We start from the raw sequence: 25,983 nt of genomic DNA, 5'->3' as shown, positions 1-25,983 counted from the left end.
CCCACGTCCCAAAAACACGCAACTTTAACTGGACGCTGGAAATTGCCCGTAGGTGTGATTGTGAGTGCGGCTGTTTGTCTTTATGTGCCCTGTGATTGGCTGGCGACAAGTTCAGGGTGTACCCTGCCTCCTGCCCGTTGACAACTGGGATAGGCTCCAGCACTCCCCATGACCCTTGTGAGGATAAGCGGCAAAGAAAATGAATGGATGTTCGAAAACTTGCTCCTGTTACTTTCAGCACTTTTCCTCGATTCGGTGCAAACAAATCGATGACATTAGAAAGTAAAGTTTCCTGCGATGACTCAGCTCTGATTTTAGTAGTTCAATATATGTAATCAGATTTAGACTAGAAAATTTATCGAACATAAAGTTTATTTTGAGCGTGTTCCAACAAGCCCAAATGTCTGTGGACCACTGCAATTTGTGTATCCAGACAAAGTCTGTGCCGCTGCGTGGCATCGGCAACTCGGGGCTGGCTGTGAGCGACAAAGAGGTACGAGTTTATTTCCTCAGTGTCCCATTGGAAGGTTGCAAATTATGCAAATACCGGGCGTCAACACTTTCAGCATCGTCAATGTGCTTGGAGACGTAGGTGCCGAAGGGGCTGAGACAAACAAAAACAAACAACTTGCACGACACCTATTTTTTCTTCCCATCCCTCAAAGTTTTTAACTTGAACCTGTGTACTCATTCACAGATGAGCAAAAATATATGCACTCATTTATGTATAGTGTGGGTACATCTAGTTTCACTCTTGGTGACTTAACAGTGAGCAAAACCCTAAAGCACAATTCATCTATAAACTCGTGCTTTGGTGCAACTGTTTGATTATGATGGTTATAAATGCTTAAATTAATATACAGCTATTCTTAACCCAGGCTATCATGAAACTGTCATCTCATTATGATGCAATTATTAATTCAATTAGCTCTCCACATCCACATGATGGGAATGAGAGTTTAATCGTGAGTCAGGGTGACGCTAACTTCTGTAATTCTCACTGCATTGCTAAACTGTCCTCGGCTGAGTTCATTAAATTCTGCGGTACGAGACATCTGCGGCCCTAGCCTCTCCTTGTGTGTTCATCTGCTTCATTTCTTGGAATTGCCCTTAGAGACGGGCTCAATCTTACACTTTAAACACACACTCTTGCATACACACACGCACAGAAAATGCCAAAAAATGAGAAAAGCAAAGTCCCTTTATTATAATCAACATGCGGTTTACAGGGGGAAAAAAAAAACAGTTCACAGATTTGTTTCAACAACGCACACCTATCTAACCCTGCAAAAACTCTTTACAATTTAGGAAGATTATTAAGAAATTATTACAATTATTGAGTTATTATGTGCTAAAAACATTTTTTTGTAGAAAAAAAAACAGCCCAGAATGTCACTGAAATGACAGATATACTTTATTCCATAACCAGCAAGCATCTACAGGGGATTTGTGAGTGGAATTATGCATCCCGTTATGCAAAAAAAAAAAAAAAAAAAAAACATCAGTAAACTAATATTATTCATCTAAGTACAAAGTGCAATGCTAGTTATCAGAATATATTCATCGCATATGTGTGATCTATGCATTTGCTAGTTATATAAATAAGGTATAGTGTCATTTCTTTGGGTAGGCTGAGGTCTGCATGCAGGTTCAGTAGATTTATTTCTATAAACATCTGTAAGATATAGAAGTAATAATCCCCAGTTTAATGCCATCATGGCCAAACATGCAATAGTCATTGATGGGGTTCAAACTGCTTCACCAAAACGAGCTATTTCTCTGAGCTAGACAAATGTCTATGTATTTACATGTAACTGTGCATGTGTGTATACGGTAGGTAAGCAATGCACATTTGTATTTGAGTGTAAACGTGTACATATATCATATCGCCAGTCCATTGTCAGGGACTGAAGGTCCTTGTTGACTCATAGTCCGACATACACTTGGGTTTGATGCCTTTAGCGTTATAGTAATCCACCACCTGGTTCGGGACTTCTGCCAAAACGCTCTTTGCCAGGGCAGCTGGGGATGCCTGCCAATAAAAAGACAGACAGAAAGAGTGAGAGAGAAGGAGAGAGAGAGAGAGAGAGAGAGAGAGAGAAGGGAGAAAGCTGAATACGTTAAGACTTGCGCATCACTGGCCATGCGTGACTCTTGCAGGCTGGAACTCACTGCTGAGATTCTGATGCTGTCATAGGCTGAGCACACTGAGACTGACATGATCAGACAAGCTTATACGCCCAACCCGAGGACTTCTACATGTGGTCCTCTGGGTCTCGGTTGGCATAAAATGGGCACGGCTTTATAGTGAGGAAACTCTTATTGAAGTCTTATAAATAGGTAATAAAAAAACGATTTGACATTGGGAGGATTTCAAGTAGATTTACCGTAACTTCCGGCCTATAAGCTGCGACTTTTTTCACACGCTTTCAACCCCTTGCGGCTTGTGTGGTGATGCAGCTAATTTGTGCATTTTTTTCTAACACCCTCGAGAGGGCAATCGAGTGGAAAAGGGAAACGCAACACCGGTGGAATATATGTGCCAAGGAAGTTAATTTTACCGGCATGTTTTTTTTAACCGGCCCTCTTTGCACTGCACTAGCTTGTTGCTGCTGTGTTACTGCTGTGTCTCAGTGATTTTTACCAGTATGTTTTTTTTTTTAACTGGCGCTGTTAGAGCCGCGCTAGTGTTAGCGCTGCATCTCAGTGATTTAGATATGCTGTTTTCTTTAACCGGCCCTGTTAGTGTTGTCCTACAGTGTTGCTACTGTGTAGCTGCTGTGGCTAATTTTTTTTTTACCGGTATGTTTTTTTTTTGTTTGTTTTTTACCAGCCCAGTTCCTGCTACCGTGTTGCTGCTATGTTCAGCTAAACTAAGGTATTAAAACTTTGAAAACTATTTCGATGTACCGTCTTTCTCTGTGAATATCTTTCAATGTGGGTTTCAATGTGGGCACTTGCGGCTTTTACACAGCTGCGGCTTATGTATGTACCAAATGATATTTCCGTTAGAAATGTACTGGGTGAGGCTTACAATCAGGTGCGCTCTTTGGCCGGAAATTACAGTATAAGGTTTTCAAGCTATGAGCCATCGTTTGGAGGATCTTTTTTTTTGTTTTCAGTTGTGAGTGCAAACATGAACTCAGTTCAGATCACTTAACAATAAGCAACAGTTTGGCAAAAAGTTGACAATTCTTCTAACAAGAGAATCCAAACTGTTTAAAACCACCCAGTGATGACGTTTATGCCAGGTTGGTCCTTTTTCACTCCTTTTTTTAACACGGGTATCTGTACTTCTACTTAAGAACACAGTGTGAGTACTTTTCCTTTCTGGTTATTGATGATTTTGCCAAAACGGGTGAATCTATTTGGAATTTGAACCCAGACTGGTGTGAAAATATGCCTCAAATTTATACAGTATTTCAGAGTGACAGCACAGATGTCTCACGTCTTCTGCATTTTTCTCAACGCTGAGGCCAAAAGAAGGAGCAGCCACCACAAGAGGTGTCAAGTGCATAAAAATGAGAATTTGAGCAGACGGGAAGATTATACAGCAACGTTACTGTATGTGCTGACTTGCACATGAAGCACTTGAACTGTGAGGCTGTGATGTGCTAATCAGTTTTCCTTTGGGCTGCCTCTCCGTGGCCAATTTCAACTACCAGTATACCGTATGCGTATTTTTCCCCCTTTATTTTATTTTGTGAAACGAACAAAACCCTTTTATTTATTTTCTAAGGCTCTTGTCCTCATTAGGGTCACAGGTGAGCTGGACCCTATCCCAGCTCACACCCTGGACTGGTCGCCAGTCAATCACAGGGGCAACATTTTGAGTCAGAAAACGGGCTAAACACACGTTCAGACTCACACTGTGTAGGAATGTAACCCATTCTGACTGCACCAAGGTCAAACCAGTGAACCACGACATCATCAGTGATGAGGAGCGCTTTAAATAACTCATCTTATTCATTAACAAAGAAAGATTTATGAGGAACAGAATCAACGGCCCTGCAGTAAAACTGAGTTTGGGACTGAGGGATCCCCAGTGGAGGCTACAAATTTGCCTAAATTTGCATAACATCTGGCGAGACGGTGAACAACCGGTTGGCGCAGCTGTCTCACAGTTCTGAGGTCTGGGGTTCAAATCCCGGCTGGGCCTATGTAGAGTTTGCATGTTATCCCCGTGCCTGTGTGGGTTTCCCCCGGGTACTCCGGTTTCCTCGCACATCCCAAAGTGCATGGTAGGTTGATTAAAGACTAAATTGTCACTAGGTGTGAATGTTTTTCCTCATAAGTAGAATAGCCCTCTATAATGTACTTAATAAAAACATACAAAAAATTATTTGCCTCAATTCAAGGGACATTGTGCTGGTCTTGCTGGTGTGCACTCTCTGCCACCTCGGGGCAGTATAGAGCAGACATAGAGCTATATTGTACATGTATTATACATTATACATGGAGCCACTGATCTAAAAAAAAAAAAAAAAAAAAAAAAAAGACTGGATAGCGCATACACATCGAGTGGTATGTCGATTGGTTGAAACCAGTTGACCGCCATCTTGGTACTCCCAAAACGAGTGGAGAAGATTGTTTAGAGGTTGGATTGTGGTGGGGTTTTTCCTCAAAGTTGGGCATGTAGAATTAAAACTTTGTCGCGTGAGCTTGACATTTTCTTCAGTTCTGGTAAAATGAAGGATTTTTAATTTGTCTTGGTAAGCCAAAAAAGGCTGAGTGCAAAGGAAAGACATACAAAACCCCGTGACTAACAAGAAACCTTGCCTATTACCTTGGGCACGATTTCCGTGACATGTTAACTTTTCCCAAAATCTGCTGCAAAGCACTATGATCATAACATAGCAAAAAAACCTAAGCATTTTTGGTCATAAAAACATTACATTTTAAGTCAATCAGTAATATATATTTTTGGAAATAAGGATTCGCAATGGAAAAAAACATGCCAAATGCATTGTTCATTTGTTGTCTCTGCGACATCCTATTTCAGACAGAAAATTTAAACTTGTTTCGTCGCATTTGAAAATCAAATTCAATTTGCAGAGTTCTGTATTATGAAATTCATCAAACATTTCACAGAAAATGCGTTTGGGAAAATATTTACATCGCTTTTTCGCAAAAAAACGTTGGCCCATAAAGGTGAAGCAGAGAGTGGACAGCGAACAACAACACCCGTAAACAAAACTTTCTTCAAATGAGTTAAGCTGATCAGAAAATTAAAAAAAAAAAAAAAAACCTTTAAAAACAAACTTTAACGGTGTCAAAGTACATCTTTCTAACTGACCTGTGGAATGTTATCTGACAGCCACGAAAATGGCAATTAACGCAGTTAATCGTTGTCTCTGCACAGGTCGGCATGATTGTTTTAGGAGTATCAAGATGGCGGATGGCGACTTCAGTTTTGGTGGCCAAGTAAACTGACTCAGTAAACTGTAGTAATATTAGTCGCTCTTCGCAGCAGAGAAAGAATACAGTGTATACTCATGGGTATTGTTATATTTTCTATATACATGTTGCTCCATTTATGTTCTGATATCTGCTGCTTAAAGGGAACGTGGTTGATTTAAATATGCAGAATGTTTTACGATGATATCAAAGGTCAAGATCAAAATACTTTGCCCACTATTCAAAGCAAAAAAATGGCCCGTACGACAGCTCATATCACAAAAAAAACCTTGCAAGTCAGGTCACTTGTATCTCTAGGCACTGCTGTAAATTACTAAAGACAAAAGTTTTCAACGTGGTTAACTTTTCAACTTGCACACATCCAAGACACACAAAACCGTCCAAGTCAGTCACTTGCTCTCTATCTCATCGTAATTCCCTGAAACAATGCACCATCAAAGTATGCTCGCCCACCCCCCTCCGCCTCCTCTTCCTCTAATTTCCACCCCCACTGGTCCTCTGCTCCTTCCTACCTGATACATCCAGCTCTGCCTGTCACACACTTGCCCGCTCCTCTTAATCCCCTCTGAAAAGAAACGACAGAGCAGAAAATCACCTTTCCACCTCTGTCACACACTCCCCTGCTCCCTTTCGTCATTAGCTCCACTCTTGTTGACCCAACTCCTCCACCAAAACACCAACACGCCGACCAAACATTCTCTTTCCCGTGCTCACTAACTGTTCCACTACCTGCACATCGTTTTATCAAAATGTTCAAGTTCGCGTCTCCCGACACCCGCTTTTATTGAGTCCCCATCTATCCGCACGCAAACACACACACACATCTGCCAGACACACATTTCTGTTTAATTGGTTGATTTCTCAACCTGCCAAAGAGCAAACTTGGTGTAACAAATCCGGCCAAACAGGCTCTGTCAAAACCTCACTAAATCAATGCCACTGTGTATACCCATGCAGACAGACACACACACACGCACACACAGAAACACACAAACACACAAACGGATGTGCTGATTATACCCACACACTAGATTTAGCCAGCATGCTTTCTGCGATTAAGTGGAAAGTTTGCCATAGCCACCCACATGCTTGAAATCCTTAAAGGGGACGAACTGGACGATGTCGCGGAGGACGGGCTCGCCCTTGGGAGAACGCAGGATGCCGTCGTCGCCGTCCAAAATCTGCATGTCAGTGAAGTCCGCGTTGCCCACGCCGACGATGATGACGGACATCGGTAGATGGGAGGCGTGCACGATGGCCTCCCGCGTGTCGGCCATGTCGGTGATGACGCCATCCGTCAGAATGAGGAGGATGAAATATTCCTATGGCGGGAAGTGGGTGGGGAGAATTTTGAGGTCGAGAAAAGGGAAGGATGTGGAGAGGCATGTATAATTAAAAAAAAGAAAGAAAGAAAGAAGAGAGGAAGCAGTTTCAGAAGAGACATCGGGGTAGGTAGGGGAGGCAGAGCCTCAGCTGCAACATGAAGAATAACAAATAAAACAATAATTAAGTCTGCCATTTATATTGTTTTTTTTTTTTTTTATTCCATCCGATGAATTTGCACATTTTCTGCCCAAATACAAATGTACATAGGCGGGCAACCTAACCTGATATTGCAAAAGTTGGCAAAAACTTCATTTCTTAACATTTGATGGCATTACTGTGTGTCGTTATGCGTGTTCGATGACAAGTGTAATTTGTCCAGATAAAAAAAGAAAATTGTTTTGATTTTTGGGAGGGCTGCATCTGAATAATGGCTTTTGAGTATGTTGCAAGTGCAGTCGCGGAATGAATTAAACTCCTACCTCAGGTTTTTTTTTTTAAACAATCACATGAAAGTATAATTTTCTGTTCTCTAAACTTTTAAAGTTTTTCATTACGATTATTAACATGGTACGACTGCTGTACAGCATACTGAGGTGTGTAATATCCATTTCAACTCAGGTTCATGTTGGCAGACATACGATAAAAGCTTCAAAGTAGTTTTTGTCAACCTATTTGAACAAAAGTAATTTTTCTCCTGGAGCAAGGCAAAGGCCGCCATTTGCAATAAATTCTGACTATATATGTATTCCCTCCTCCATCGCTCACATCATGATGTTATTCTTTAGCCATGATGAATATGAAGTCTATAAAAAGGAAAGAAAAGAAGATTTTTAAAAATGTTATTTTCTCTCTCTCTCACCATGGCCTCTTTGGTGTGCATCTCCTCAGAGGCCGAAGAGGCCACTTTCTGGATGATCGGGGCAATATTGGTGGGCCCGTACAGCTGAATCTTGGGAAGACAATTCTGGTAGGCCTCGACAACGCCTTGGATTCCTACCACACACATGAACGCATATACGCTGATATCAGTACCACAAAGGTCGTGCTCTTGGAAAGAAAAGTTTTCGCTGAGAGGATCACGTTCTACTCATGCGATCTCATTTCCACAACAGGGGACAATTTTTTTCCCGACATGACAGCATAATACGCACAAACCAAACATGGCACATCGAACTTCACAGCAAGCAAAGCAGCAGCGTGCAGAGAAAAGAACAGAAGCCCATTTCACACATACAGATTAGTGTTATTTTTCTCTGTGTCTTGTAGCTTGAAATAGTTGCGCCGGGTAGTGACAAATCTCTCGACTGGGTCTGTGCGTGCGTGCATGTGCGATCCAGGTGAAGGAAAAATGGGTCTGACTGTCAGAGAGAAGTGATGCTGTGGAACTATTTCCATCCTGTGATGCATGAATGTGAATGAGTCGAGAAACTCAGGAAAAGAAAAAAAAATCTACGAGTACGTGCGTTTGCACATCTCACCGGCACATTCGGGGTTGTCTTCATCAAAGTTGACGGCGAAATCATGTGACACCTTCGTGCGGGGCAGAGAACACAGGGCCTTGCTGCCGCGTCATGGGATTTACAGAATTTACAACCACACGCATACGTTTTTGCCTTTCATCTGGAACAAAACCCGCGCGCGCACCTCCTACCTTGAAGTCAGGCGGTATTAAAGCTCCAAAACCAAACGCTGGGAACATTTTATCGCTGGAGAGATCCGTGATTCATTGAACAGACAAGAAAGAGAAAATAAGATGAAAGGAGTGAGAATTAATGAGCATGTGTGTGTATGCATTTGTGTGTGTCTCCAAATAAAGTGAATGGTGATGGTTGGAGCGCTCGCTCTACCTGTCGTAGTCTTGGCAGATCTCCCCCACGGCCACTAAAGCTTTTAGATACTCATTGGGTTGGTAGGGGTGGATGTAATGAAGGGAGCAGCTGTTTCGAGGATCCCCGTTGGATGCCGTGAAGTCTATTGCCACCTTGGACACACACACACACACGACATAAAGCACTCCCACGGCACGAGTGGGCACAGGCAGATAATGGCACAGCTCATTCGGTGACGATCAGACTTGATGGAATTTACCGTGAACTGGATTTGACAGCCTCCCATGATATAATCCAAGAATGAATACATTTTGATGATCTGTCGTGGGAAATATGTTTGAGGGGAAAAAATAAACTCTCGATTAGTAAGCAGAAAGTTGATGAAAGGTGGAAGCAACCCTTTTTACATCTGCAAAAACTATTTCAGCTTTCAATGTCATAGCTTGTAACATAAAGGAGGTTATTAATCCAGCGATGCAGTCTGTTTACTGGTGTGGTTGTAGATTGCAGTGGTATAGAACTGCATTTCACCATATTCTGCAACTGTATTTGTAGTACTTTGCTCCTCTTAGTAGGATGCTCAACCACAGCAAACAATCAATACATAAATAAAATAACAGCGTCAGACAAAACTCAGCATGATCATATTTGTATGGATATGAGTGTTTTGCACTGGATTGTAAATGTGTGACTAATGCAGAAAGATGAAATTCCGAATGAAGTTAATACAGTACATAAATTTATAGACGTAAATTGGATTATGGCAGTATGCACGGGTGCTTATACTTTACCTTACAGTGGTTGAGAAAGACGACACCGGAGTTTCGGTAATTCTTCTTTTTTATCTGGTATTTAGGGTTGATGCACTCCCACTGAATCTGGCCAAATTGTATAAACATTATAAAATATTCAGATTACACAGTGCAACATTTGAACAGAAAAGACTTGCATGCATATAATGTCTTCTTCTTTTCCTTTTGGCTTGTCCCGATTAGGGTTCACCAGAGTGTGTCATCTTTTTCCATCTTAGCCTCTTTCCTGCATCTTCCTCTCTAACCCCAACTGTCCTCATGTCCTCCCTCACACCATCCATCAACCTTTTCTTTGGTCTTCCTCTCTCTTTTTCTTTTGCCTGGCAGCTCCATCCTCAGCACCCTTCTACCAATATACTCACTCTCTCACCTCTGAACATGTCCAAACCATCATAGTCTGCTCTCTCTAACCTTGTCTCCAAAACATCCAACATTGGCTGTCCCTCTAATGAGCTCATTTCTAATCCTATCCAACCTGTTCACTCCGAGCGAGAACCTCAGCATCTTCATTTCTGCTAGCTCAAGTTCTGCTTCCTGTTGTTTCTTCAGTGGCGCCATCTCTAATCCGTACATCATGGCCGGCCTCACCACTGTTTTATAAACTTTGCCCTTCATCCTAACGGAGACTCTTCTGTCACATAGAACACCAGACACCTTCCGCCAACTGTTCCACCCCGCTTGGACTTGTTTCTTCACTTCCTTGCCACAGTCTCATAACAGCATGAAGGATGAACATTAAAACACATCAAGGAGCGTTTCACACGCAGGTTTTAGAACCTGGGTGTTTTTGTCGTGTTGCATTTTGTCAAAATAAACAAAGACACTGGATTTGCAACTGTTAATTCCCATTTCCACCCATATCTAATATAATAATAATAAGTAGCCTTTGAAAGTTGTGTAATAAAGCGTTGTCAGATAACTAGCGAACTCTACGAGCAGAAAAAGTTGTAAAACAAGTTCTGTGTCCCTGAATGGATCTTCGATGGTGTGGAAAATATGTGTTTTTTTTTACATTGCATCCTTCACAGTATGAGGGAACAAGCCGGACACAGATTGCTGTCAGAGCAGAGTTCAGTAGCCTGGATTGGTGATGATGTGCGATTGTGTCAGTGGCCATGCCATTATGGGGAACTCGCACATCTGTGAAAACATCCTTCATGCCGAAAAGGACAAAACAGGCTGTGGCGAAGCATGCTGTGGGCCGGATGACATCTGTTTTTTTGTTTTTAGTTTTTTTTTTTCCTTAGGAAGGCAGCTGGTGTTGCTCCTCACAGCAAGACAAAGTACACATTTAAGCTACTTTGTTTGTCATAAACAACATTGTACAGCAGTCAAACTCTTTTTGTATTCAGTTCAATATTTGGTGAACATGATTCACATTGCTGTTTTGATTACACCTCTCCCAACACTCGAACTTTTGACCAATCAATATCATTTGATACAAAATTGCAGCGAAGTGGCTTTTTGCAAGAGTTTTGTCACTGCATTTATTTTCTCACCTGCTTGCCCTCCTGCTCTGCCCTCATCTCCTTGAATGTAGTCTGAAACTCCCCAATAAAATCGTGCTTTCCGTTCGAGTCCCAGTCCCAAACAGTGCACTGAAAAAGACGCAGAACCTTCGGTTAAAGTGCAGCTGCGGCATTGCCCCGACGAATACACATACGCGCGCGCGGGAAATGCCATGTTGAATGATTGATAACGAGGTGTTGGTGGGGGGGCAATGGAGCGGTGAAATATTAATCTGAGGATGCTGGGAGGGATGTGGCCTGAGAGACACCGTGTTTTGTGTATGTGTGATGTTTGTGTGTGCCTTATGTGAGCTCCCAAAGGAGCCCGTGAACAAGATAAATGGTTGCAATCCCCAAGAAAATGTGAGAGTCAGCGGGCCACGGCGCACGCAACAAAAATACACCGCTCTTTAATTTTAAAGGGGCTAGCGGCAACGCTCGTGTGGCCGTCTGGGCTTGTTTTAAAAATCAATACACAAAACACGAAGAGATGCTGTGGATTGTCGTTTGGTTGAAGAACGATGTGACCTTTGAGGCTGGGGTTACCCTAACAACTAGCAATCACAACCAATTCAAGCAACGCTTGATTAGAGACATCAACTACTGGTAATCCTCTTATTTCCCCATCTCCCACTTTAAACTGGGAAGTGGCCAAATCCAAAGCGTGACGTTAGGGGGGGGATTGCGTTCGTGACTAGGTACTTGACGTTAATTTGTGCGCCGGCGTGTGTGTTTGTGTGTGTGTGTGTTCGCTGTGCAACCTCGTTACCACTTCAGCGGCGCAAGAGGGTTAGGAAATTTTTAAAAAAAAGGACAAAGCCTGGCTTCATTCACTGAATCTTTACTGCTGAATGGAGGCAGAGATCAACAGAAGGATGGGAGGGTATGGGGAGAGATGTAAAAAAAAAAAAAAAACCAACAACAACATATACACAAAGATAAGGGTAATGAATTCATGCATTGGTCATTTATCAGCCTCGTGAGAAGGAGTCAGTGGGAAGATAGAAATCTGTGCCCTGCCATTTCTCACTCCGCTGCTGATGTTTCAAACAGGTAGCCTGGGAAGCCATTGCCCACAGCATGTGTGTGTGTGTGTTTGTGTGTCCGTGTGTGTGTGTGTTAGCCCTTTCTTCCTGCTGTCAGGATCCATGCAGAGTTAAGACGCCTCTGAATATTTGATGATCAAGCTCATGTTTATTCATGGGAAGGATACCGTTCGAAGTCGATGTGCGGGGCACCGCGCTCGCGCTCATTTACACAAATCTATTCTGGCAAGCAAAGGTGAAAGTTCGGCTATTTGAGCACGTTCACACCTGCACCCGTTCTTTAAATAGCACAATGACACTGAGAAATTGTGAGGATGACCTGAAGTCAACCCGTGGCATTGTGGTCACTTTAACAGCGGAAGGAGACAATATGTGGTATTATGCTACACACACACACACAAACACACGTTAAATTACATTTGAAAAATGAATAAATCAGCTGAATAAATAAATCAGAAGTCACTCAGTACTTAAGTAGTTTATTCACTGAATACTTAATTTCTCTCACTCAAGGAATTATTTAAATGACTACTGTTTTTTCCACACTATAAGGCGCACCGGATTATAGGGCGCATAGAATAGACGTGACAGTAGAGGCTGCGATTACATTATCCATCCATTAGATGAAGCTGCACTAAAGGCTCAATATTGATCCATATATAAGGAGCATCGGATTATAAAGCACACCGTTGACTTTTGAGAAAATTAAAGGCTTTTCGGTGTGCCTTATAGTGCGGGAAATACGGTAATTTTTAATTTGACTTGATTTATTTTACTCCACACTTTATTCCACTCTTACTTGAGTACAGTTTTTGGCTGCTCTGGCCACAAACATGTACCCAACTACACCTAACTTTGGCTCTGTGCCTTATCAGTTACTAAAAAACACAGGTTCAAACGGTGAAAGAGAGAGAGAAAAAAAAAACAGTTCCGTATTTGTCCATCCATTTCCTAGTTAACAGGCTGTTTTATGGTTTCGCAAGGCGGCCGTAAGATGTCGGGAATGCACAAATGGGACTCATTTGCATCCTGTGCCCAGAAGGAAACGGTTCCTTTGTGACACAAATGGGTCCGCTTTTGTGCAAAACGTTACAAAAAGCTTGTGAACACAGAATGACTAAAATGATGCTGGAAACTTTAAAGACCCGCTGTAAATGATAACCGCTGCAGACTCACCTTGAGCTCCCTTTCCTGGTCTCCACTGCAAAGAGTGTTCAAGGAAACTTTGAAGGACTTCCAAACGGGGCTCAGGTTATTCATCACCGTCTGAACGAAAATGAAAAAACAAACAAACATAAATAAGGCTCTTTAATGGGAATAATGTCAATAACTCCATACATAAGCATGTACCCTTATTACCTCTGTTCGATGTACAAGCGATTCACTCCCGTCATCATTTATTCTAAAAATCTCCAGGAAAGGATCTGACTTGCTGAAGAAGTCCTTCAGAGGGAAAATAAATCTATGAGGCATCACCATAAATCATTCACACAAAATCATTATTTCTCCCTTGTCTCTTCCTCGTGTCCCGCTCTAAATCGTCCACCTCGCACTTGGTGACTTCCGCAGTTCCCCTAAGGCGCAGCCTGTTTGGATTAGACATTCATGAATGTGCCTGTGTGCATGCACGGGAAGCCTGGAAATTAATATAGTTATCTCTGTTCCTGAGATAGTAGGTACGTATTATTTAGGGTGCCTGAATATCTCAGCGGGCCTCATTTGATTCCACGTTGAATTTTCCGTCCATCCATTCATTTTCTTAGACACTTATCCTCACAAGGGTCGCGAGAGTGCTGGAGCCGATCTCAGCTGTCAATGGGCAAGAGGCGCGGTACACCCTGAACTGGTTGCCAGCCAATCGCGGGGCACACAGAGACAAACAGCCACACTCACAATCACACCAAGGGACAATTTAGAGTGTCCAATTAATGTTGCATGTTTTTGGGATGTGGGAGGAAACCCGGGGAAAACCCACGCAGGCACGGGGAGAACATACAAACTCCACACAGGCGGGGCCGGGATCAAACCCGGGTCCTCTTAACTGTGAGGCCAACACTTTACCAGCTGACACACACGTTGAATTTTCAGTTAACGAAACCCGTTACACCACATCACTTAAGGTGGTGCACACACCTGAATCTTAGAACACACCAGTATTATGTGGTATCTTAAAGAGGAAAGCAGCACTTTTGCGTCATTCAAAGAGCCCACGCACTCATACAAACCTTGTCGTCGAGCTTACGAGCGCTGAAGGAGAGTTCAACGTAGTCGTCATTACCAGACAGCTCCTCCGCCGTCACCTTTTGAGTCAAGAGAGCGAGGAGCCGAAAAAATGAGACGGGAGAAAATGAGATGGAAGTGAGCCGTCGATCGCACCGAACTCACAACGTTATCACATTAATTGCCTCAAATCCAAGATGTGATGTGAGTGTAAATGTGTTGGGCTGATTTGAATCGGCGCTATACCATGATGGAAGACTTTCCAGCGGTGTTTCCCTGTTTGAGAAGGGCTTTGCTGAGTTTTCTTTGGGAGACAATCTGAAATCAAAGTTACATCACTGTGTTAAATAGATAAATATATTTCATCTGCAGTCTTGCAAAACATAGAACAGTGGAGTGTTGCTTTGAGATAAGATTGACCTGGCATACGGGTTTTTCGAGGTGTGAGCCATTTCCGAACAGTTTTTGGTTTGACTTTGAAAAGAACTCGCAATACTAGCAGTGAATTCAAGTCAGCAGTTTGGCTTATTGAACAATTTTTTTTTTTTAAAAAGGCTTGGACTTGATCACTACCCCTGCAAAATCACATAATTATTAAAGAAAGAATATGTAAACAATTAAAATTAAAGATAAATAATGTTCATATATATTTAAATATCAGTGTCATGGTGTTATAACCCTTTAAGCGACAGATATTTGGCATTAAATGGTAGAGTAATATGTAGACATATAACAATATTCCTTATTTTAGTTTTCCTTTTTCTTTGTGGAAAATTATAATTACTAGAGCTTACTTCTAAAACATCTACCTATCCATCTATTTTTAGCCACTTATCCTCACAAGGGTCATGTGGGTGCTGGAGCCTATCCCTGCTGTCGAGGGGCAGGAGGGCGGGGTACACCCTGCACTGGTTGCCAGCCAATCGCAGGGCACATCGAGACAAACAGCCACACTCACAATCACAGCTTGGGTCAATTTAGAGTGTCCAATTAATGTTGCATGTTTTTGGGATGTGAGAAGAAACCGTAGTGGCCGGAGAAAACCCACGCAGGCACAGGGACAGGGACAACATGCAAATTCTACACAGGCGGGTGCGGGATTGAACCGGGACCTCAGAACTGTGAGCCCAACGCTTTACCAGCTGCCCCACCGTGTCGCCACTTGTAAAACAGATTCTTTAAATTCTCCTTAACTAATACAGATTGCTATTTTCCTCATGACAAAATACATTACAATTTTTTTTGGAGGGGGGGCGGGGATAAACTAATGGAATTTTCATTTATTTCAGTGAGTAAAGACGATTATAGATTTGAGTGTTCCGATTTGTTAAAGGCCAGCAGGTTGCTAAGAGAATATTATAACTAGTCCAAAAATACTGAAAAAAAAACAAAAAACAATGTTACTAGGTTGTGACACAATGTTGTGACACCTTTTCCAAGCAGATCGGTTCCTCTGGTGTTTTTCCACTGCACCAACATAAAGCACTATAATGAAACAAAGCTCTTTATAAGACTTTTATTGAAAATGCTGCTGGCTTTACGTTATCCAATTTCAGCAAACCGCTCGCTAACCCTTAAAAAAAAATCCTCTTCCCATGTGTCAGTAATCCAAGTCCCCTTTCGCTATTGTAAATCTCCCAGCTTTGTGCCGGCCGGGTCATCTGCTAACACATATTTTATAGTTTGGTTGTATTTGCGGCATCAACGGAATTTAAGCCGCTTAGCCGGCATTTCCTGAGGATCACTTTTGGTCATCGGTCTTCTTAATGAGCGTATTTCCTATTTTTACCTCTAAATGCCCTTGTTTAATGAGCACAACTCATAGATAAAGCATATATTTAAATATTGATTGCCCTATTATTAAATGGTACCACCGCACCTTTAATTTTGGTAGTATGCAAAAAGACTGCATGGCGACTGGAAAGGCGCCAGTTCACTTCCCCGCTAATGTGTCCTTGAGCAAAGCACCAACCCCTTAAAATTCTCTTCTCATCATCCCGTTGGATACTCATATAGGAGCTAACTAAGCAAATACGCATACTGTAACATAACGCACATTCCTAAACAAAATTACTTTGAAGCAGTGCGGAGCCGCAAGTCAGGGCTCAAGGACATGTATCCCATAATGTTAGTGACAGTAGCTGACTTCAGGCAAAAATCATCCCATTGGGATTCAGAGCACTGCAGCTCTTTGCCTGCCGATCGCAGCAATCATAGGATGAAGTTGTGTGATCCACAGTAAAAAGCTTGTTGAACTGAATTCCATATGCAGCCTTTCGTCGTCGTCATGGATGCTGCATTGTTGTAAGAACGTGTCTGACAGTTGCACATGCAGGACGTATATAAAATAATTTAAATTTTGTTTAATTCAGTCAGTGTGAAGAAAATCAAATCAAGAAGTGTCATGAGGCCTCGGCTTCACGCCCCCTAAAAGGTGCTTAAGCCCGTCCAAAATTATTTGGTACTATCTGTTTATGGGAAAGTTGTTGTTGTTTTTTGTTGTTTTTTAAAACTGATCTTCTGTCCCCCTTAAAAACAATATCAGAGTTAAAAATATGCTGCCCCCAAAATGATTATGTAACGGTGAATATTATCTTGGATAAAAATAGTTTCTTCTTGAAAGATGCAGGCTTTTTTTCTTCTGTAGCACTGTGTGAAGAAAGTCTCCTCTAAAAAAATGGCAGTGGCCCACATCACAATCCCACTTCCATCTTCCTGGCATCTAAATCGAAGTTGAGCTTTGTGCTGATGACTGATCCCGCCATCTAGCCCGGCAAGAGTCACTTTCATTTCATCAGTGTATAAATCTTTTGGAAAAAAAAAATCAGTCTTCAGGTATTTCTTGCCCATTTTTTTTTTTTTATGTTTGAACTTCTGTGTCAGATTTCCTCCTTCCCTCACTTGGGCGTGTCCTTGAGCACTGAGTACTTGCACTTTCTTCCAACCCGGATGACCTTTTGTAATGAAATGTTTGACGGGTCTGTGATCATGACCCCAAATACGTGTTGGATTCCTCTGTAAGATCTTTTACAATCTATAACTTTTCAAAGTCAGTCGAATCTCTTTTTTGGGTCATTTTCTGGGAGAAAAAGATTCTGCCAGATAGAGTAGTTATGGAGACCTTTTGGTACTGTTTACTATGTTGCTCTCCTAAAGTCTTATATACCCCATATGTTTAAATCCAGAAAGCCCCAAATTTGTACAATTTGAAGCTGAGAATAAACACATTAAAATTATATTGGTGCTAGCCCATCAGCAAAATCATCAGTTCGTTTTTAAGATACAAGCCTAACGCGGCAAATTGCACACGTGTAGCACGCCACAATTGCTCCCCTCAATACCTGTCCCAAGGTGCACTCCATGGCTCCGAGGAAGTCGGCATCCCGGAGGCCGTTGTTGCCCGAGCTGATGTCGTGAAGTTCAAAACGCAGCCTTTGGACCTCTTCGAAGTAATAATCCACCAGGAAGATCTTGGAGAAGACCGGGCCGCTGCTACTGCGGATCACCTCTGTACGGTCCACCTTCAAACGCCCACACATGCGCACGCAGACACGATCACCCAAGTTTTTCAATGAATTCATGTATGAGCCATCTTTTCATCCATTTTCTATAGCGCTTGCCCTCGTATAAGGTCATGCGAGAGCTGGGTCCTCTCCCAGCTGACTTGGGTCGAGAGGCGGGGTTCGCCACAACCTACCCCTGAGACGCTCAAAGTGTACTATTGTAGTATGTGGGCACCCGCAGATACAATTTACAACATTTAAAGAATGCCATACGATCAAACATTACAACAAAGCTTGTAGCAAAGCATATATTCTGTTTAAATTAAACATTTTCAAACAGAGACATACACTTCTTGACAGTTTAACTCTTTATGTCGCCTAAAATGCATGTTTTTAGAATCTGGAAGTACCTCGAGAAAATGCTACAAGTGCCCACGTTTTGTGTTTCTTTCGATTATCACGTGCAGGTGCAGTAACACTGGAAAGATGTACTGTACATAATTTCTGTGATATTTGGCCACTTGGAGGCAGCAAACGCAATACTGGCTGACATCATGTGATCAAAAACCAAGTGAAGCTTGTTTTTATTTCACAGCAATGTTGTCATTGAAAGTTGATGAGCTCATAGTCATCTTCCTTCCGTGTCTCTTTTCAGTTTTGGCCAGTTGGTGTAGTGCAGATACGGCAATAATCATAAAAAGCACTGTACATCGGAACTCAGTTTCTGAACCTGAACGGAAAGTCTACGCTCCCCACCAATGTACTCATAGATCTTATTATTGTACTCTTACAGTAAATTTTGAGGCACCACATTAGCGATAAAGCCATTATATCCCCGAAGGTACGATACGGTGCAATTCGGAGATTGCAACTCTTCCATTTTTATTGCGGTCCACTTATAATGTGTTTTTACAAAAGAACCAACGTCATTAAATATCCAGCGCGCCGCCCGGTGCGCATCGATTGTGAATCAGCCAACTTCTCAGCACCGCGGCCGTTACAAATACAATTAGAGAGCGCTACATTGTGCAGACTTATCAACTAGCTCTTTGACTACACGGAGAATAGAATTGTTCTTACGTTCTCTTCACCCTAAGGAAGAAAGGAATTGAAACATAAATCGGTCTGGTGAGGCCGCAGGGCTTTTGTTAAAACTTTTGTGCATGCGCTCCCTCTTCCATACACACACGCACACACATTGGCAGAAAGTGAAGGTCATGCAAGCAGGCTCCATGTGTGACCATAAATGTGCCTCAGTGTCTGCACCATCATGTTCTTGTCTGCTACTGATTATGTAAAGGGGCGACATGTGGGGTGCACGTAGTGTATTTAAAGAGAATTTTGTGCACTCGGCATATGCACTATCTGTCTTTTCCCTCTTAGAGGACATCGTAACTCATCGTCTACACATGTAACATACCACTACCTTAAATCTAATATCAAAAGAAAACAAAGGTAGAAAAAGGAGTTGCAATATCAACATAATCTAAAGTATTTTGTGTTCACATTAAAGTTTTTCTCAGTCCCTTTGGTACAGTTTTGCAATCATCCTGAACAATTGCAAAACATTAAGTGCATTCCTCAAATAGCAAAACACCATAACTAATAAAATGAGTCTTTTGCGCAAAATATTTCATTCATCCCTCCAAAGTAAATATTGGTGAAAGAAGAAGTTGGCTGAGTAAAATAATGGCTGTCATTTTTTTATGATTAGTGGTACACATTCCCTGACTTTGGGGGCAGCGTGGGACCGAGTCCCACCCAGTGATGGTGTCGATGTGTTCCTGGTGACTGACTGGCGACCAATTCATGGTGTCATGTCATTATCCAAGCCGCTTATCCTCACTAGCATCACAGGAGAGTCGAAGCCTATCCCAGCTAGTTTCGGGCAAAAGGCAAACTACACCCTGAACTGGTCACCAGTCAGTCGCAGTGCAGATATCGACACCATCACTGAGCAGGAATTAATCCCACGCTGCCCGCACCAAAGGCAGGCGTGTGTACCACTACACTACCAGTGACTCCCAATTCAGGGAGTAGTCTCCCTTTTTCCCATTGCTACCTGGGATAGGTTCTGGCACACCTTGCCATCCTTGTGAGGATAAGCAGCTTGGACAATGGATGGATGGATGTTGTCAATGTAACAGTGTACTCTGGAAGGGCCTTTTGATGAGTACAGTTGTGCTTGACATATTTTTCAACCATTTGGAATGTAAAGACTTGGATACACAAATTTCCAAATTTTGTGGTTGGGGGGTGGAGTGAATCTATTCAACAGAGGCCGATTATAATATATTTGATCAACATAGCATAAGCAATTTACAATGTTAGAAATAGCACGGAATTACTAATTCTTAGTCATTTCCATGAATGTGCCGAAGCATTTGCAACTTCTCTGAAGAAGAGAGAAATGACCACACTGACATAATCATATGAAGATTCATTTCAGATTGGGAAAATGTACTAAAAAGCGATAAAAAAAAATAAGAAATTGCAAGAATTGACAACAGATACATCAAAGCAGTAAAGAGGCGGAAAATGAGTTAAAAATTGCAGACAATTTATCCCCCTCCAATCGTCTCTCTCTCTCACTCCATCACTGTACTCTACCTCAAACCACTGGCCATGAGACTGCATCTTCAGAACCACGCAAGGGTCTGGTTTGGAGAGGGCGTCTCGGTCTGAGATTCCCCGACAGGCCACTCTCAGCTCCACTTTGGTGAGGCACGGAGAGCTGATAAAGCCCAGCGTGGCCTCTGCGGACTCGTAGATATTGCTCATCGTCGATGCGCAATCACGCCCTGAAAACAGAAAGGCAGAGAAAATAACAAATAAGATTAGGATAGATAGATAGATAGATAGATAGATAGATAGATAGATAGATAGATAGATAGATAGATAGATAGATAGATAGATAGATAGATAGATAGATAGATAGATAGATAGATAGATAGATAGATAGATAGATAGATAGATAGATAGATAGATAGATAGATAGATAGATAGATAGATAGATAGATGGATAGATAGATAGATAGATAGATAGATAGATAGATAGATAGATAGATAGATAGATAGATAGATAGACGGTGGTGAATGTGAGTTAGAATGGTCGTCTGTCGCTACATGCCCCGTAATTGACTGGATAGGGCATAGTCCGAGTCAAACTTGAACAAGAAGATGGAGATGGATACATGTTCTAGAAGGCTTTTCCGAACATTTTTGTGGGAGGGGCTTCATTTTGTGCAATACTTTAGATCAGCGGTTCTCGAAGTGTGTCGTACAAGTACTACGAGTTGTACATGGCCTCCACCTAGTGGTATGTGAAAGAATTACTTAATTATATGTCCAACTGTGCCTAATGTGACAGTGCCTTAAACTTTTTTTTTTTAGGGGGCAGTACAGTATTTTTGTCAAGTACGTTTCAGTTGTATTTAACTTTTAAGGCCAGCACCTTTTTGTGTAGCCTCTTAGAACCATTTGTATTAAAACATTTATTATGGTATAATTTTTATTTAACTAATACGCAATACATTGTAATTGACAGTGTTAATGGTCAGACTGCATAATATTACAGTGGCTCACAATAATAATAAATATAGTGTTATGGAATAGGATCTCAGCCTTTGTTTTTGTGTTCATAAACTGCATTTTGATTTTTATACACACACACTATGTAAATCGTTATGGTGTGTGAATATAGTTATTTGAAGCGCTGCAAGAACATGTTTAAATGTCGATGTGTTACGTAGAAACACTAAAGGCTGGATCAATGAAGTGCTTTTCAAAAAGAACATATTGGTACACCACCAGTTATGCCTTATCTTTCAAGTGAAGCACTTGTCTGTCATTCTCTCCTGGTGCTGCAGTGATTCTCAAAGTGTGGAGAATCACTGCCCAAGTATCATCCAACGCTATTTAACTTTTTTGTACACTTGGATTTAATGTTTAAGAACTACCGTAGGTCTGCTTTTTTATTTAAGTTTTTTTGTGGAACCTATTTTAATTGAATTATTATGCAGCTACAGTTTTTTAATTTCCTTAAATTCAAGTGCAATGCAATGTTCAAACTGCATAATTTTACAGTGGCTGACAATAATATTAATAATTACTTTTTTTTTAGGGGTAAAAAACTCAGGCTCCGACACTACTGTTTTTTAAGGCTGGTCACGATGTTGTTATTTGGCAAGCTATGTATTCTTTTTTTTTTTTGTTACCTTTATGTAAATAATTTGAGAACCACTTTTCTACTGTATTCACAATAGAATCCGACCTATCATCTAACTAAATGATATCTTTAAAATAAACGCCTCTATATTAAAACATTGCAATTTGACACGCCAGAGCTATCTGACACCTGTTTTAAACCTATAACAGATTTATTATTAAAGACACTGCATCACATCTATAAAAGATATCAAAATGCACAGACCCGTTCTGCGGTTCCATAATGTACAAACCTCGACTCGCCTCCAGCCAGTTAGTCTCACCCCAAAGGATAACCACAGGTCTGCAGATGTGCTAGATGGTACAAAGTGAATATTAATGCAGTGGTCTAGTAGTCTCATCCTTGGGGATTTGAAACTCCTGGAACTGGGTCTGACTCTGACCTGGATCTCGCTCCCCCTATCCTCCATAATTCATGTTTCTTATGTGTGTGTGTGGGGGGGGGGGGGTGCGTGTGTCTGTTCGTGTGTGTCAGTTAGTGATGATTATTTTTAGCTAAGTAGAGCCAAATGGGCTGTGCACTTACTGACATGTAGACATGGACACAAGCACAGGGCAGGTGTGTTCCATACAACTGACCGAGGTGCTGTGCTCTGTTGCCATGTGTGCATTTTTCATTGAGCTACACTGAAAATGTTTGTTTCTGTCAATTCCTGTCCATTCCAGCCGAGCGGAGATGACAATGATCATGAAGGAAACTGTGAGGCAGACTTGCTAACCACTAGACAAATGTGTATATATCCATCCACTTTCTGAGTCGCTTATCCTCACGAGGCTCGCGGGAGTGGTGGAGCCGACCCCAGCTGTCAATGGGCAGGAACCGGGGTACACCTTGAACTGGTCGCCAGCCAATCACAGGGCACATCGAAACATACAACAGTCGCACTCACAATTATATGTAAGGGCAATTTAGAGTCTCCAATTAATTAATGTTTTTAGAGATGTGGGAGGAAACCAGATGGCGGTACGATGGAGCAGCTGGTAAAGCCTCGGCCCCTCACAGTTCTGAGGTCTCGGGTTCAATGTGTGGAGTTTACATGTTCTCCCCATGCCTGCGTGGGTTTCCTCCGGGTACTCCGCTTTCCTCCCACATCTCAAAAACATGCAACATTAATTGGACACTCTAAATTGGCCCGAGGTGTGATTGTGAGTGTGGCTGGTTTTCTCGTTGTGCCCTGCGATTGGCTGGCAACCACTTCAGGGTGTACCCTGCCTCCTCCTCCTTGACAGCTGGGATAGGCTCCAGCACTCCCCGAGACCCTCGTGAGGACAAGTGGCAAAAAAAATTGGGATAGGGATTGGGATATATGGATGGATGGACGTATATTTTGATTGAATCATTATGCAGCTACAGTGGCTTACAATAATATTAAATTGACTACTTTTATTGAAAAACATAAAAGACTCATCCCAATGGGATGTATTTTAACATGCAAACTCCACACAGGCGGGGCTGGGATTTAAACTCCGGTCCTAAAAACAGCGAGGCCAAAGCTTTAACCAGTTGCTCCACTGTGCCCCCACTTTTGAAACATAAAATTTCAATTAACCCAATGGCATATAATTGTAAACAAAGGTTTCTCTTTCTTTCAATGTGTCCAAGCGCCACCATTTACCGGCAATTTCTCAATTTCTGTAACCGTCAGCCTTCGCAAGTCCCCCCAAAAAATGTTTGAAATATCTGTTAAAGATGCACAAAACGATAAGGCAGATTCGATGTTGCCCCATGACCTTTAATTTGACACTTATCTCTTGTGGAAATATACCTCATGCCCTGAAATTGCTATGTATTTTAAACAGAAACCATAAATGGTGTGTAACATTTCTGCAATGCTCCATTGGTTGTAACCGCCGCACTGTGACAATCAGTCTAGTCTTGTGTGCCACCTTGACTGTGCGTATGGCCATCCACCTTCCCCGGTGCACGTGCGACTGTGACAGCTGTGATATTAACGATTCCGTCACAGGAAGACTCGAGACCCGCCGCTATAGCTCTTATTGATCAGCAGACAAGGTGCAGCAGCATCGCCTTTCAGCAGCATCCACTAAAGAGGTGCCGTGTCACACAACTCAGGTTCATGGTCACGGTACAGGAGACCCAATTACGTTCAGCTGAATGACGTGGCAGCAAAAATTGATCTATAGAGGGGATATTATCAGAACTCCGTGGTTAGAGCTAAGGGAAAGGGAGGAAGACAGCGGATTACAGAAGTGGGGGCAAGAAAGGGTGAACGAATAAGAGAGTAAGAGGAGAAACAAGAAGCAGAGAATTCAGCAGATTAACCCCGCTTGCAGGGATTTTCTTCCATTTAAATTCATGCAACACATTTCTCCCCTCACCGTCTTGTGTTTATCTGATTGGCAGATTTTTATATGCAAAATCTGAGCTAACTGCATCCTTTTATGGGTGCCCCTGCAAAGATTTTTGAAAAGCGTGCACCACACTTTTCATGCACAATGTAGAGGAGGTGCAGCAGCAGCAGCAGCTTCAACACACACACACACACAAAACTCACCCACTTGAAGAGAAGGTCCGAACAAGCCCAAAAACTTCCCCGCCGCTGACGTGACAATCACATCGCTGTCTCCGGACCCTTCTCCCTCCTCCTCTCACACACTCTTTTGTCTTTTCGGATTTCAGTCACCCACAACACCGCAGAGCTGAGTGAGGATGGTGCTGACAACCAAGTATTGGAGCCGAATACAAATTCCCAGCGGGCAAGCGCGGCCAGGACGCGCTCCTTTCCCCTGGTTCACTCTGGATGAAAAATGGAAGGAGGGGGGTGGGGGTGGCGGGGAGTGGGGCGGTGCGCCACTTAACAGGAGTTTGTAATCCGCTGACTCCACCGGGGGGCCGCGGTGAGCGGGCAGCAGCCAGGGACCCCGCTCGACCGGCAGCGCAGTCTACCAGCGTCACCTAGTGGCCACATGTGGGTGGCATAGTGTTGCTTTTTTTTTTTTTTGCACCCCCGCTTCTCTACTTTTGATTGGCTCTGATGCGCTTCAGGGGTTTTATAATAAGCAATGACCGCACACCTGAGACCAGTTGGTGGTCCGTAAAAAAAGAAAAAAAAAGACCCTGCAGCAGCAAGATTAGTTTCTGGGGATGGATTAAAGGCCTTTCAAATACAGCACTCTCAAATATGGCAACTGTGCAAGAAGTTTCCTAAATATATGTATCATGTGTCCTAAGTAGCTGAATTTGTTCATTCTTTTAAATGATTTGTTATATGGATGCATTTTGATGTTTTTACACCGGTGTAAACTACAAAATAAATTCATTTAAATTCTTCCCTCTGGCCCTCCCCTCCATGCACCTTTGCATGACATTGATTGGGGAAAACATGAATACAATTTCATCACACTCAGAATCAGAATCAGCTTTAATGACGATGTATGTAACAACACACAAGGAATTTATCTCCGCTGCGGAACAAATGTCAAATTTTAGGTTGTAAGTGTATAGGTCAATGCTTATTATTGTGTTTTAGCCAGCAGAGAAAGCCTTGTTGAGTATATCCGATAAATCTGGTACACCTATCTAAAATCAGTGCTTTTGTCTTCTTCTTCTTTTCCTTCCAGCTTGTCCCGTTAGGGGTCTCCACAGTGTGTCATCTTTTTCCATCCAAGCCTATCTTGTACATCTTCCTCTCTCACGCCCACTGTCCTCACACCTTCCTTCACAACATCTATCAACCTTTTCTTTGCTCTTCCTCTCTTTTCCCTGGCAGCTCCATCCTCCCGTTCCACCCCGCTTGGACCCGTTTCTTCACTTCCTTACCACACTCACCATTGCTCTGTTATGTTGACCCCAAGCATTTGAAGTCGTCCACCCTCGCTATCTCTTCTCCCTGGAGCTTCACTCTTCCTCCTTCCCCCCTCACATTCATGCACATATATTGTGTTTTACTTCGGCTAATCTTCATTCTTCTCCTTTCCAGTGCGTTCCTCCATCTTTCTAATTGTTACTCCGCCTGGCTATCCATTACTACTGCAAGCAGGAAGGGGCTCTATATACACAATTCTTCTGACACACCAATGGCGCAACTCACTGCTGTTCTGCTGCCCTCATACATGTCCTGAACTATTCTAAC

The 25,983-nt window shown here is 42.3% G+C and overlaps 1 protein-coding gene across 3 annotated transcripts; it reads right to left on the bottom strand.

Annotated features, from left to right (window-relative positions):
• Positions 1–1,202: 1,202 nt before the first annotated feature.
• On the bottom strand, positions 1,203–24,631 carry cpne4b (copine IVb). Of its 3 annotated transcripts, none has more exons than XM_061825551.1 (16): positions 24,406–24,631; positions 20,273–20,463; positions 17,501–17,680; positions 14,406–14,477; positions 14,165–14,239; positions 13,299–13,382; positions 13,116–13,205; positions 10,885–10,983; positions 9,365–9,451; positions 8,833–8,892; positions 8,592–8,725; positions 8,396–8,450; positions 8,223–8,274; positions 7,604–7,737; positions 6,504–6,740; positions 1,203–2,032 (listed from the first exon to the last, which is right to left on the bottom strand). In XM_061825551.1, exons 2-16 carry the CDS (start codon positions 20,441–20,443, stop codon positions 1,901–1,903), a joined length of 1,662 nt encoding a protein of 553 aa, XP_061681535.1. In that variant the 5' UTR covers positions 20,444–20,463; positions 24,406–24,631; the 3' UTR covers positions 1,203–1,900. The 3 variants fall into 3 exon arrangements, with proteins under 3 accessions (XP_061681535.1, XP_061681554.1, XP_061681545.1); XM_061825570.1 differs by having other exon boundaries at positions 24,410–24,530; XM_061825561.1 differs by lacking the exon at positions 24,406–24,631 and adding an exon at positions 22,123–22,245.
• Positions 24,632–25,983: the final 1,352 nt, after the last annotated feature.

This window comes from Syngnathoides biaculeatus, chromosome 1 (genome assembly GCF_019802595.1).
Source record: "Syngnathoides biaculeatus isolate LvHL_M chromosome 1, ASM1980259v1, whole genome shotgun sequence".
Lineage (NCBI taxonomy): Eukaryota > Metazoa > Chordata > Actinopteri > Syngnathiformes > Syngnathidae > Syngnathoides > Syngnathoides biaculeatus.
Note: the sequence above shows the minus strand (reverse complement) of the source record. Positions and strands in the feature narration are given on the sequence as shown.